The sequence below is a fragment of the Nomia melanderi genome, chromosome 9 (assembly GCF_051020985.1).
Source record: "Nomia melanderi isolate GNS246 chromosome 9, iyNomMela1, whole genome shotgun sequence".
Lineage (NCBI taxonomy): Eukaryota > Metazoa > Arthropoda > Insecta > Hymenoptera > Halictidae > Nomia > Nomia melanderi.
In genome coordinates this window covers 5,139,050-5,154,204 of record NC_135007.1, presented here as the reverse complement: position 1 = coordinate 5,154,204, position 15,155 = coordinate 5,139,050, and the positions used below count along the sequence as shown (strand labels likewise).

The 15,155-nt window shown below is 34.2% G+C and overlaps 1 protein-coding gene across 8 annotated transcripts in view; it reads left to right on the top strand.

Moving 5' to 3' along the window:
- LOC116431336 (glutamate receptor ionotropic, kainate 2) overlaps positions 1-15,155 on the top strand; it is a 277,385-nt gene that overhangs the window by 185,384 nt on the left and 76,846 nt on the right. For all 8 annotated transcript variants that reach the window (XM_031986602.2, XM_076370455.1, XM_076370456.1 and 5 more), the window contains exon 6: positions 9,789-9,842. In XM_031986602.2, coding sequence (XP_031842462.1) covers positions 9,789-9,842 — 54 coding nt within the window. The remainder of the gene's footprint in view (positions 1-9,788; positions 9,843-15,155) is intronic.

Here is a 15,155-nt window from a genome sequence, read left to right as displayed (position 1 = left end):
TTCTTAATTATAGATTAGTATTTATCAAATTATTTATGACACAAACACAGATTGTGGAAAGAAGATAAGAAAACTTGGAGCAAAGGGATTTACGGCGTCAGGCAGAACCGTAATGGTCATTTGAACGTTAATTACTTTTCACGTTTAATGCCATAAGATACATTTTACAGTGAAATAAAAATTTCGAGTGTATTTCACAATCTCCTTGATTTATTTTAATGAAAATGTTATAGTGACATTACAAACACTGACGATATTACGACAAACATTAAAAAAATCGAGCATAAATTCAGATACTATAATACCATAATTATCAGTGATTAGTTAATTCTTTTATTTTATTTTAAAAATTTTATTTTATTTTATTTTAAAAACTATGCCCCGATATTGTTCAATATTTCATCCGTTACTTTACCTCAATTCTCCTATGTAATTAATACAAATTTTCTATTAATATCATAAAAATGATTTGTACGAAACATGTCCAAAAGAATCGAATGTTATTTCACAGAAAGACATGCGACTCGCTGCATTCGTCTCAAAAAACGGTAATAAAAATCCAGAGCATTCCATTACTTTATAACATCATTTGCAAAACAATTTTTTACGGCATACAAAATTGACATTCACAGCAAACAGCTTCTATAAATATAAATTTCTTCTATATTTTCAATGTATACAAGAGTATTCCAGTGTACGTACAGGAATGGAGCACAGTGGTGCACTACACGAATTTTGAACCTCTTACTACGGCCTCTCGACTTCGAATTTACCAGGGAATACTATTGAGTCTTCTCGTTTTTTCGAGTTCTGAGCCCTCGTGTGTATTCAGGCTACTCGAAACCAACTGAAAATTGATCCGGTTCGAAGGGAAACGAGGTGAAACGCCCTCGGGACAAACGAAAACCGAAGCGATCGATCCATTCGGCGACGGCACGTGCACTTGGCTGGCCGAGTGTCGACGAGCATGTGTCTGTTTTTTATGGATTCGCAATCAAAATCCTGTAAACCGAAATTGCCAGCGTTTCAAGCCGGCGGTGAAACACGATTAACCGCGTGTTACGGTCACCTGGCACTTTCGCTTGTCGCGATGACGAACTCCACTATTTTAATGAGTCTCCGATGCAATCAATTATACTATATGTTATAGCATAATTTGGTTTATTCAGCCTTAGCAACTAAAAATAGGAAATTAATTTACAGCAGCCTGTATATTTATCTATCTTAATCCTTCATCCTTTTCTCTCACACATACTCATACCGCTTATTGTACTTTGCCTATTTCATCATTTAAACTTCTAATAATAATTCTAATAATAATAATTCAACTTTAAATCAACATCTAATTCTATTCTCTATTTCTATTACTAATCTCTATTTCCTTCCTTTTCTTTTCTGGATTATTTTTATATACTATTTTATATATTATAATATTATTTTCCATTTCACTCTACCGTATTTCCGTTTAAATTCATACAAAATACTTTGCATAATATTTCACACACTTTCCACTTTAGTTTGTTAAACCGTTACTAAATTATTTACTTAAAGTAAGATATATTCAGGTAAATTCATTTCATTCGATTTTTCTGATCAAGTAGTAATTAGCCCGCTGGTAATCAACTGAACCTGTTCAAACTGTAAGCGAATTTTTCTAGTCGAATTCGTTAATGTTCATTAGCATTACATCCCTCGTAATTCTGAAAGCTTGGTTACACTAATCCTTCGGCAATGGCTGATTTACGATTTCTTTCGGTAGAATTAATTATTGTTCTGGAAGTAGAATTAATGAATCCGGATACAAGACAATGCAAATTATACCTGGTAACTCCAACATTAACATTCGTTAAATATGTAAAAACGTTATAAGAGTATTTAGATAAATTTACTTAGTTACGTGACAAACTCTTAAGTAGCTATACACTGTTAAATTATCCTTTAACACGTTAAATGTAGCGTGTCATATTTATAAAATACAAATCAAAATCTAAACCCTTCGGATTTGATTTTTATACAGAATTATGTTCATAAATCTAACAATAATGGGCCGTTATTGAATGTACTATCAGTGACGACATTATTTCGAATAAAATGGTGATGCTATACAATGAACATTGGATAATTGTAATATCGACATCCCCATTAAAAGGTTACTTTTAACACACCATAGCGATCGACAACCGACTGCGGTTGAAGAGTGTACAAACAAGATTCGAGATTGTAGAACTCGACAATTTCAACGTCTCTTTCTTTTCTATTCACAGTCCTTTATTATATCAGAAATTTCAATCGCTTATTATACAAACAATTACGATCGTAATTCTATCGTGTTTGGCGTCATTTTAATCAGAAAAGCATAAAGGTCTCAAGCTTATCACAAATCTTTAACGTTGCCGAAGGCTTTGACTCTCAGTCTGTCTGTCTTCGTTCAGTCGTGTTGTCCTTTTCTACGTCTGCCATGCTAAAATCTTCATTTCTTGGGGTTAATTCGGTTTTACCTCTTCATACTTACAACCTTCCGATCCCGTTGAGTATTGTAATTATTCAATGTTCACTATACTACTTTTCTAATAGAAATAGGCTCAAAGCAAAGGTGTATATATGGTTGCCTACCACAGTGTTAAAATTTTGTCGGATATTAAAGTAGAAAAACAGTGTACATTATAATGTACATCAAATCTGAAGAGATTAAGAAAAATATCTCAACTTTCAACATGTTATACAATGATAATACATTACGATTGTAAACAATATTATAAATACAGTGATTTTATTTTTCTTGCTGAAGATATATAACGTTGGTCGACTGAAACATGTATGTTACGCTGCTTGCAATCGTTGTTTATTCTGTCACAGGCAAAAAGTATCGGAAATAATAATCGGCAAATAAATCCTCATAATTATACAGCGTGGTAAATCTGTCCACCCGGAGATGGTTTATTTTTCAATAATTTTCGAGCAGTTTAACCACGACTTCCCGTGTGTTCGTCGCGCGTAACAATTTGTATTATCCAACGAGGTATTGCTCCAACGGAAAATTGGTCTGCACTCCGCAGCCGGTCGGTGTTTTTAGCTCCGGCTCGAAAATATTCACCGATCAGTCGCTAAAATCCGTGGCCTGCGATTGCTTTTTTATGACGCCCTCGCGAATAAAAGGATTACCACGGCTGCACTGCCATAGCCGTGGAACAGATGCGGGAAACAGTGGCAAGTCTGGCCAGGTAATTAATGGCGATCGCTTGGAAAATATCAGTTAATAATTCCGATTAATTATTAATATATAAAGGCGATTCAACCCGAGATTCAACCCGAGAAAACAATACAGAATGTGTTAAGTACTCGTGGTTACCGGAATGGTGTTCGAGTTTTGTTGAATTTTGCACGTGGTGTGCCGACTAATAAAACTTGTACGGTTCGAAGGACCACCCGATATAATCGGGAACAAAACTTAGAAATGAGTAGGAGGTGAAGTGGACTTTGACTAAAATGCTATGTGCTTGATCGAAATTGCTAATTTGTGCTTTGTAGTCCGTACTTCCTACTCCGTACTCTGTGCTATGTACAATTTGAGCTGATACTTGTCTAAACTTGTTTCTCAACTGCCTGGGCCTCCCAGAAACGTCTTCGACGACACCTCCGCAAATCGTCTTCGCGGGGGTGAAGTCGTTCTGGTTGGCCCTTTAATTCTAGAAGTTTGTGGAAGGGAGAGACAGTCCCCTCCCTTCTTGGGTCTCCAAGTTGCTAATGTTAATAACTAATTCGTCCCGTTTGCAGTCGTCGACCGTGGCAGGTAAAAAAGCGAGAAACGCTTAGGCCCTTAAACACACATGCTAAACGGGCTAGAGAGTCAAAAATGCTGGTAACTGGACCCCAGATGTGAACAATAGACAGCGAAAATGTACAGTAAGAATAGCGGGCCTTATGGGTTCAGGGATTTATGGCTGCCACGGTCCCTTCTCGTAATACCGTAAGGACGACTGCAACTTGCGACGGGACGAAGGCTCTTATTGCTACGAAAAAACTAACAAATGTACTGCTAAGTCTTAGAAAGATAAAAAATGTACACAAAACTAAAACTACGGTCGTTCAAGGGCCCGGACGAAACGGTAAGGCTATAAGTGGCCTTAACAGAATGTGAATATGTATCTTGGGGAGAGATACAAAATTTTGGAATTGTAATTTATCAATTCACATCTATATGTATTCTGTATTCTGAATATATGTCTACATATATTCTGAATTTCGAATACTAGTATGAAAATAACAATTCATTTGGGATATGTAACGTATTGTATTTTTCAAAATTGTCCAAACTTATTGATTTCCTGATGCCAGTTTGATAAATTAATTTCGTGAGAGTTATTTCAATAGGATTTTAGAGAGAGGAGGGGGGGGGGGCTGAAACTGCAAGAGAAGGATAAATGAATAAGAAAGACAAAATTTCAAAGGTAGCGCTGAGTCTGCAAAAATGATTCGCGAGAGGAGCGCTGACAGCGCGAAAACAACGTTAGTTGTGATGGATACTCGAGGGCCGATATTGTTACAAGATTGCCGATGTTGGATCAGGATCCTGCCGATCCAGACTCTTAGTGCTTTGACAACCACACGTATAATGGAAGTACTTTCATGTGCTGTTGATGTTTTCTTTGTAAATATTACCATCATGGTTCATCTGAGATAGCTATTCATAATGTAATTATAACATACTAATTAAAAATAATAATGATGAATTCATTTAACTTTAATTTTAACCACAAAAGATGTTACTACGATAATCGTATTTATTTTATTGTTGAAAATGTTTTACCTTTAAAGTAAATGTGCATTTAATAATGAATACAAAATTTTTGTCCGTTCTTACAAATTATTAATAGTAAAAAAAATTACTTTGACATTCGTCATCACTAGGAGAATCGTATGGCAAAGGGTTAAAAAGCGTTATCGGTTTAAGAATTTCAAGATCGCGGATATCAATGGCACTAGTTTGGTATTTCTCTCTTGAATCCCGGAAGAAGGTATTCAAAGAACCTATCAACTATCACTCCCAAATGCAACATTTCAATAGCTATGTACTTAATTATATAGCAAAAAACTTGATCATATTCTTGGGAAAGTGTGAGCTCACACTTCAATCAAAGTATATAAAACGGAAATTATATTTTCAGACGAGAAAAATGTATTAAACCAAATCCTTCTTTGCAAAGAAACAATGCAAAAATATTTATTAATAATTATTATATTAATTTATAGAATGAACACGTTAATTTAACCTAAACAGTAAATTATGTAGAGGAAATGAGGAATAAATGAGGGTTGCAATTTGTTTTTAATTTATACATTGATTATAATTCACAATTATTTTCATTCATTTTATTGAAGTAAAAAAGCATTACAATATTATTTTAGAGTCTCCATTACTTTTCGTTTCATATACACTTTAAGTGATAATAAAATTTTAATTGCTAGCTATTCTGCTTTTATCAGAATATTGTGGCTGCAGTCACTCAAGTGTCGAGACACCCATTTTATATCTTCATCTGGCGGGACGCGATCAACTCACTGCTGAAGGTGGTACTCGTAAAAATATATGGCGGTAATCGGGTGTTAAAAGATCAAAGGCTTAACTTTCCTAGCCACAAGGATTTTTCCCCTTGGGCATCTCCTTCAACGATGTACATTATTAGAACTACCTGGCAAAACGAACCTTTGATGCAGAAAAACGACGTAGCAACGTTGCAGTCTGATGCATACAGTACAAGCAGTCGCAGGAGTTTCAGTTGTGAAACATATTTCCCAGTTGCAAACGATAAAACCATGATTCCTGTAAATGTTAAATAAAAGAGGGAAACCACAAAATTTAGTAACAACTATAAAATATAATTCCAACAAGAAACGATTTACAAGTCTATTGATTCTTGCATAGAAAAAATATATCATAAAATAATTGCATTGCATTTGATTTCAATGAATCATTGAAATCATCTTCATTGATCAACAAATTCGATCAAATTCTCGAAATACTGCGGACCAAATTTTTCTTCGAATTACGAATCTACTAAGTCATTACCGTGTCCGATCCGTATAATGACGTCAACGAGGGATCGCGTCGCGCCTGGAGAAAATTAATTTCGCTCCCGTGAAACGGGAATGACATCGATGGACAAGCTACTGCGATAAAATGTTAAAACGAAGAACTGTTCGTTCGAACGGAGTCTTTCAGTCGAGACGAAAGGGATTCAGTGGAATTAGGTACGAGCGATCCAATAACACATAGAAGATCCTTTTCATATCCGGTCCTCGGATCACGGTGTTCCAATTTTCGCAGGATATCGCGCATCCCGTTTTTTCTCTCTTTCTTCTTTTTACTCGGTTTTAATTGAATCTCCCGCAATTCTTTTTTATCACAGAAAGTCGATAGTTAGACAAGATCTAGCTAGACGAAACGTTTCAGGGTGAATCCCCGAGCTATCCCCGCGCGGCGTGCCAGGCAATCTGGGATCAGACGTGGTCGAAGGAAACCCGTTATTTGCATGCCGCGTCTCCCGGGGATTCTAGCGGATATCCCATCGTTGCTTGAGTAATCAAAAAACGTCTTGACTCCCGCGCAATCCCACCATCCGTCCCCTTCCCACATCCCCCTTTTCCTTTGTGCGTTCCACTTTTCTTATCCGTCCCTCGCTCCTTGATTCCTCGGCCGTGCTCCTCTCGAGGAAATCCATGCAGGTCCCTTTCCAACCGGCTAGCTTCCGTACCCCGAACATGCTATGATAGATCGGCGCTTGAAACAACGCACCAGGATAGCGGATGATGGAACCACGCCGAGTCAGCTGATGTCATTGTCCAACACAATTTTTCTTTTGTAATAGCCACTAGGTAATCCTTATAGAGTTCCTTGCCCTAAATACGAATTTAGAAAGCAAATTACTGAATCGTTCTCTATTTGGACTATTTCCGGGCGTACTTTTAATTGTCTTAACCAGTTAACTGTGGAATTTAATTGAAAAAATCTCTCATTGTGCACTCAATAAAGTCAAGCAATGAAGTATATATTCCTTAAACGCAGTGCAAATGTACCAATAATATATTCTAACGAGAAACTAAAGCAAAACGAAGAAGAATTACATGTGTATTTGAGAAAATAACTATCGTTGAAAAGATTAGTACCATTTCTAGTTCTAAAATGGAGTGTATACTCGTCAAACGCAGTTAACTGGTTAAAATGAATCGCGAGGTCCGATGATCGTTCAACAAATTAATTTAGAGATGGGTAAGGCGACGGCCACCGGTACTTTCAAAAGGGTCTGTCGATCGGTCGCGACGAAACGTTATTGTTTAATTTCGTAGGTTATGAATAGACAACTATTCGGATGTATGGCAAGTGTCGTAAAACAAGTATTACGTGAAAACTACAAACGACAAACAGTTCAAGTTTGTCGTAAAAAATAAAGAAGAGTTGCCCGAATATGTGACCATACAAATTTTGAATACTTCTTGTCATTAAATACTTGTAAATGGTGATCAAAGATTAAAAAAGAGTAGGTGCGCGTTCTTTGTACGCACTTCTGTTACATTTTTACGAAAAAATGGTTTGGCTAGCACGAATTTTCAATACAGCATTGAATTCTGCAGACATTTCTGAAGAGGAAACTCTTCGCAAAAAACGTGAGAACCGTGTTCCTTTCGAACAGGTTAAGAAAATCTCCCTCAAGAGCGCGTGCAAAGAGCTTTGGCGCCGTACGGCCATCGCTCGCCGGCGATCTGAATATATTCGGAGTACAGTAAAACCTCACTTATTCGGACCCGTAAATGCTGATCCACCAATATATGCAGGAGAAAGAGAATTTATTGATATAAACAATATTTAAATGGCACAACTATTATAAATTATTTACAATACACCATTCAGAAACACAATAACTGAAAATAAATTTGCAAGCGCAATATATAGTACATTTGGATACATTCGATAAGTACATCCATCTCACTCACACACTTTCTGGAATATTCATCGCTATTCATGAATTTCAAATACATTTGGAATATTCTAGATTCATTTGACATGTATGTAAGCATTAATATTGAGAAAATCAATAATCTAGAATATTCCAAAAAATTTATTTACACACACGCACACCCACTCATCTATATATCCATACCCATATACAGGGTGTTGATTTTAACTCAGGCACCTAAATTATTTGCGCTATTATTGACAGTAAGAAAAAATGACTAAATAGGATGAACTTCAATCATTTTTTATCGCCATCCGATGCACGCACTAAAACCATGTACATCTTATTTAGTAATTTTTTCTTACTTCCAATAATAGCGGAAATAATTTAGGTACTATAGTTAAAATTAACACCCTGTATGTGAACTTCTAATTGAACACTTATTATTCGAACTATGGCGAGCGTACTCTCGAGGCAAGGTTCTATTTGTTAAGAGCAAACAAACTCTGTTATTTGAAGATCGCCAAGGATCACGCACTTTTATCACAATAAATACGATCAGGAAATAGGGATAGCTGGAGAGCTCCTATTATCCGAACAAACTTGTCCTCCGATGAGTTCGGATAAGTGAAGAGTTACTGTAATTGTGAGAGTTTATAGAATGATGTTCAACCTTTTGATTGCCATAGACATTCTTTTCACTGAACACGATCTTTATCCGTTTTTGAGACTTTATTGCAACTGTTTAGCCATCCTATCGCAAACGACAGATGAAGATATTAAAATTAAGTGAAGTTTCCAACTTTTTTTATTTTTCTACGTGTTGACATAAATATTGCCTTACGTTATTTCAGACAAAGAACGTAAGGTGACACTGAGAAGTTTTGTATTTCTTTTGTAATATATTTATAACGCGGCAGTTGGAAGGTTGAAGGTGAATAATGATGTCTATGGTATGCTTTGTAGCAACTCGCCCTTGTTCTGCTGACGTAAAGTTTAGAAGAAGTAATTATAAATTTTTAATAAATAAATTATAATAGGTGGGAATTTTTAATAATGCATAGAATTTGTGAGGAACCAAAACCGCTGTACCTTAACGCTATAAAACAATTTCAATAAGTATAATTACAAACCGTGTCTACACAAGTATTTATATATGAATAATTTAGAATCGCAGTTATTAAATTTACACATCCATGTAGAAATGAAATGTAATTAAATATCAAATAATATACACATTCTTATTGTACATTAAATATATTCTCGTTCTTTGCGTACGCTTCTGTAAAGTACTACAGTCACAAATGTTAACACCAGCATGATCACAAAATCTCATCATATCAGAATAAATTCGCATTTAACACTAGAACTAGAAGATAGATCGAAATGATCTATTCATGATTTCTTTTTTTTAATTATTGAGAAATTACTAGAGAAATTTATTTAGTAATACACAAACTACCTTACAAATCAATTGAAATCTCAATAGCACTTTCTCTTGTCAAGTCTCTTGTTGCATTACTTAGTTTCTACAGAGAAATTTCAAAAAGACAATTTGACTGGTAGTTCTAGTGTTAATTTCTATTTGTTCAATTTACCGTACAATGCCAGAAACTTACATAAATATACATAATCTATCCATAAATCTTCGTATCCAATGAAGTCACAAGATTTTACAATCTCTCCCAGAAAAACGGTTCAGTATTCCTCTCAGCCTTCTAATTCCGTGACATATTTCACGACCCGACCAAGGGAAAATTAAAGAAAAACACTGCATTTCCATCGAGTCTACGGTAACCGGCCAAGTAACCAGGACCCTTTCCTCGTTTGTTTCAGATCCTCCAGCTACAGATGAACGATTACAGATACCACTACATGTTCACCACATTCGTAAGTATTCGTTCCTGGAAATAGAGCGATGGAAATTCCGGGTGACGCGTTGGGTGGATGGCTAATGAAGCTCGCTTTAATACGGTTCCTGGAAAGTTGGAACGGGCGCATTGCCATCAAGCTTTGACGCTGCTCCGCTGCCTTTTAATCTGACCACGAATTACAATTTCTACCTCCGACAACTTGGAACCATTCCTGCAAAAGGAACGTTCGCCGATTAATCCGCGCCGTTGAAATCGCGAGTCACGATCCTGCGTAAACAAAACCCCCTGATCTGAACAGCTTCTTCGTAACGACTTCTTTTGACGAACAAGAAGTTTTTTCGGACCTTCGGGAAATTCACGTTGGATTAGGGGACGTGCGAGTCGGACAGCTGCTGCGTCGAATGTGCTCTACTATCCACGAGTTGAGAATCATTCGAGTGATAAAATATTTAACTTGAGAAAATTAAGAACGAAGATAAACTTTGGTGTAGGATGGTTTGTTTTCAAACGTTAACCCTTATTTAAGGTTTGGGTTTATTTTATGAGGAATATGTACTGTTCAGGTGATGAGTCCTGAAAGAAATGCTGGTCTAATTGGTTAACTTCCACTTTTTCTCGTTTCATTTTCGATATTAATTTGTTATTCGTCAATACGGTACATATAACTAATTAAAATCATAAACACAACATTTGGCGAGAGACCTTTGTTTCTCTTATGCCATTCATCTCCCGAACAACGCTAGGTATTTTGATTTTGGCAAATTTTTTTCCGTTTTATAGGAATTTTTTAGGATCGCTTTTATTGTGAAAAAAATTTCGTATAGTTTTTGTACAGAATATCCTATAATTGCTAGTGCTGATGGTACGTTCAATTAGAGCGTGTTTAATGGATACATGAAAAAACAAATGAAAACTGTAGAATACAATTTTTTCGTTTGTAACTAGATCGCTGGAAATGTCCAATTTGAAATGTTTTCGAACATACCTCATTAGTACCATTCGGAACATGCTCGAACTTGTTTCTCTTTTTATAACAAAACTGCGAATAGAAAAATTTTATTGTATATTTTTTAATATTTTCTGTCTTGTGGAGCAACATGCTTTATATTGCACTACGCGTATTCAGGAAATTAACCAAGTGCATGTGTAGTGGGTGAATTTTTAACACCAACGTCCTTGAAAACAACACAAGAAATAAAAATTATTTTCTATAATTCCGAGCAATTTTTTTTTTAAATAGATCATCGTTTCCTCGGTTGTACCACCAATTACAGAGAACGTTGTATTTTTCAAAATTTCAAATTCCACGAATACCACAAATGTACAAAATCTCTCTAGAAATAATTAAATTCCAATCAACGATGCGGCTTACTGCTAAATTGTTTAAATCTTCCTTGGTTGTACTATATTTTACAGAAATTTAATTAATTTAATTGATATCTCTACTTTCAATTATTTTTAACGTAATTTTTTAAGTAGGTTTTCGTGTATTTATTACAGAAAGCATGTCGAACTACTCAACTAAGTTTACTAAAATTATCCATTTGTTTAAAATAGTTCAGAAAAATGCCCAACACGTATTTATTTATTATCTTTATAGTCATCTTAGTTTAAATTATCAACATAATTGTTTTTAAGTAATAAATATGGTATACAGCAATAATTATTATATATAAACTAATACATATTCATATAAAAAAACATAGCTTATAATAAGTAATTTTGACAAGAAAAGTATTAAGCCGTGAAATCGATTTTTTACAATTTTCTTACACAAATGATAAAAGTACATTTATTAAAATTTCAATCGATTTAAGGAAAGAGGAAATTTAAAATCATGTTGACCTATTCTAATATTAAAATAACAAATGAAAAATGCAATTGCACAGTAAGATAGGAACACAGCTAGCAACCAAGGGTAATTCCAAGGAATTTTTAAATAAGATAATTCAACGAGTAACCTTGTTGACGTTAATTCCGCGAGATAATACTCCGACCTGGAATCGTGCATAGTGTCGAGGATTCACGGAACGCGGTAACGCAGAAAATGACGAGAGCGAGTTTCTTGCGTTCAGTTCCGCATACGAATCGACAGAAATTAACTTGGAGGTGTTTGTCTGCGGAGACGCGACCACGAGGAATTTCCCGTGATGTTTCAACATAATCTGCTCCGTGAATTACGCGATACGAATGGAGACACTGTCGCACACTGGTCGAGATTATATAATTAAATTCCTTTATTATATACAAAAATTCTCCAATAAAAGTTGTTTTTCTTTTAATCGATACATGGGCCTCAAAATTTTGACCGACAATGTAAGTATGATATTAGAGTACTATACTTACATGTTACTTGAATACACTGCGACATTTTTTAACTTTTTGCGCTAAAAATATGTACCACGCACGTCATATATATGTTCCAAAATTACCAGTGACGTCTTATACACATCGATAGTCTTGTTGCATTATACATACTATTAGGTTGTTTTGAAGTGTATCATTATAGAATATGATTAATAAACAAAACTACTGTACACATTTCCGTGAAATAGGTAAAAGCAAAATTCTTCTCGCAAGACTGACAAGTCTCGGAATTAATTTTTAACGCAAGAGGTTAATCAACAATAACGAAAGTAATGCTAAATCATATGATTCTGTTATATAACTTTATATATAATTATATATATTATATATTATATTATACATAATATTGTGATCAATAGAAAAAATGATTTTATAATTTTTTCCTCTTAACACATTAGTATGGATTACTGTATGAGTCAAAAAAAATTAATTATTAATTATTAACTGCGCTTGTTATTCAAATTAAGAAATCAATGGGAATATTAATGTCTTATTAATATTATAAGGTTAATTAATATTCCCATTGGTTTCTTAATTGTAAAGTAATACTACATTAAAGTAATAATATATATATATAGAATTACTCAGTTAATTTCAAATAATTTCAATATTGATCTTAAAAGTGATGCAAATGGATGCATCTGAGCGTCAGGGAATGTTTCAATGGCTTACGGATGAATACGTATATTCAAGGTAGCATAATTTATTAGGTTGCTGCTTGCGAAATGATGTTTCCATGATTTTCAATATCCAGCTGGATTTTAAAAGGATTTTGTTTTCGCATTATAATTATTTATAACGTACTCCAATATAACGTTATTGCGTTTGTATAATAAATGGAGTGTTTAGTTTGAAATAAAGATGTACAATATTAACTATACGTTCAAATATTAAATGCAATTTTACACAAGCAAAAAGAACAAATAGGAAACAATGTAACAGCAGAAAATATTATTTCAATAACATACTTCATTGAAAATGTTATAAAATTATTACGTTCTCCATGAAACAACAAGTCTTGTTTTAAATAAAAGACGCTTTTACCAATGAAATATAGCGAAATACACTGTGATAATTTGCACAGAAAATTTCATCTTCAATTTTCTGATGTTCCATTCACTCATTTTAATTGTTTAAGTACAGGTTCTCCAGGTTAACGAAATTACCCAGATATAGTCTTTGCATTTATAGATTTAAATTGGCTTTCTTGTACATACATTCATTCCACATGAACCGTGATACCTGCTACATAAAACGCTCACGTCCCCTCAGTGTCGCAATCTAAAATAAAAGAATGCGTAATGCTGATATTGAAATGCAGGTCCGTTGTCCAACATTATACTGTGAAATTTATGCATTTATGCAAAGTACAATGCAAAAAAATGTGCAGAAGAATTCTATGTCGTTGGGTAAATTATTTATTCAATTTCGTGATAACTAAAGAAATTGATATTCTCTTCAGAATTCATGGTTCAGTTTCTGAAAATTAGAATTGCCGGAATCTATCGTAATTTATTACGATAGTAACGTTATCCGATTATTTTTTAATCTCATATATTTTTTGTCGCGTAATATATATTCATTCACATATTCTATCCAGAAATCAAATCTTTATTTACAATGGTATTGTTTCCCGAAATTACTTTTATGTAAAACTAATTACCGCAATTGTTACAATTTCTCATTATCTCCCCCTAAAAAAACGTTCAACTGATGCATAAACTCATGAAAAACAACATTGTTTTCAATACTCAGTTTCGAATGAATATAAACTGCGCCGCATTGCATGCTAATTGATAATTTCAACTACAATGCACCGCAACAATATTATTTTAATTTAAAAAAATATTATTTTAATTTTATTTTAATTTAAATAATATATTTTAATTTAAATAATATTTAGTAAAATATTATTTAATTTCTGCTACAGATGTTCTCTGATTCTATAACTTTTTTTATTATATTTCCCTATCACAAAGAGTGTCCTAAACATTTCGAACGAATTGTTTTGGTAATATTTTCAAAAAAGTCTAAAAATTTCATTTAATTTTCAAGGTGTTACACAAGGTGATTCCTAAAACAAATCTCGCGTAATAACATTCGACGTAACGGCAGTAAATTTTAAATTCACGTTGACTGAAATACCAAGACTCAAATTACTTGAATAACCCTTCTTTAGCTCCGAATTCGAGACAACAGTTTTCACGTTAAGAATAAACACTGGAAACTACTTTATTTTGTCCGAAAATATACGCTGCTCGATGTTCGTTTCACCGGCTGCGTTCACCGTGGCCGATTTCGACACGCTGCGCATAAACATAACTAACATAGCCAGAATAAATCACTTTCCGGGACTTCCTGTGATGATATCACAATTCGAGAAGGAAATAATGCGGTTGGGACAGGAAAAGAGGACCCAAAAAGAGCGGATAGAGGACGCCGCTGATAGAGGGTAGCTGCCACGAGGCGGAAGCTGGCATTATCTGTCCTCCTCATTCCACGACGCAGCTGTGCGACTCGCTGACCCTGTTGAAATCCACGTTATTTACTTTAACGATCCCCTACCAGCGGTGCATCATCCCGAACTAATTATAAATCATGTCTGACTCGCTAGTATATAAGAGGTTACAATGCTATGGACATGGGCAGTTAACCCTTAACCCTTTACCCTATGATTTCTTTCTCAACTCGGCTTGCTACTTTGTTATTAAGTTTGTTATTAGTAATTCACTAGAAGTAAATGATAATACTTGTAATAATATTATAGCGTAATTATCTTGTTATTAATAACTTACTAGAGGTAAATGTATTACTTATAATAATATAGCATAATTACGATCTTATTAGTAATTTACTAGAAGCGAAGAATGTTACGTTAATCTAAGTACCTATATCTACGTTTATTTTAAAACTTAACGATTGATAATAAGAAAATTATTATTTAATTTATACTCAAGAGAAT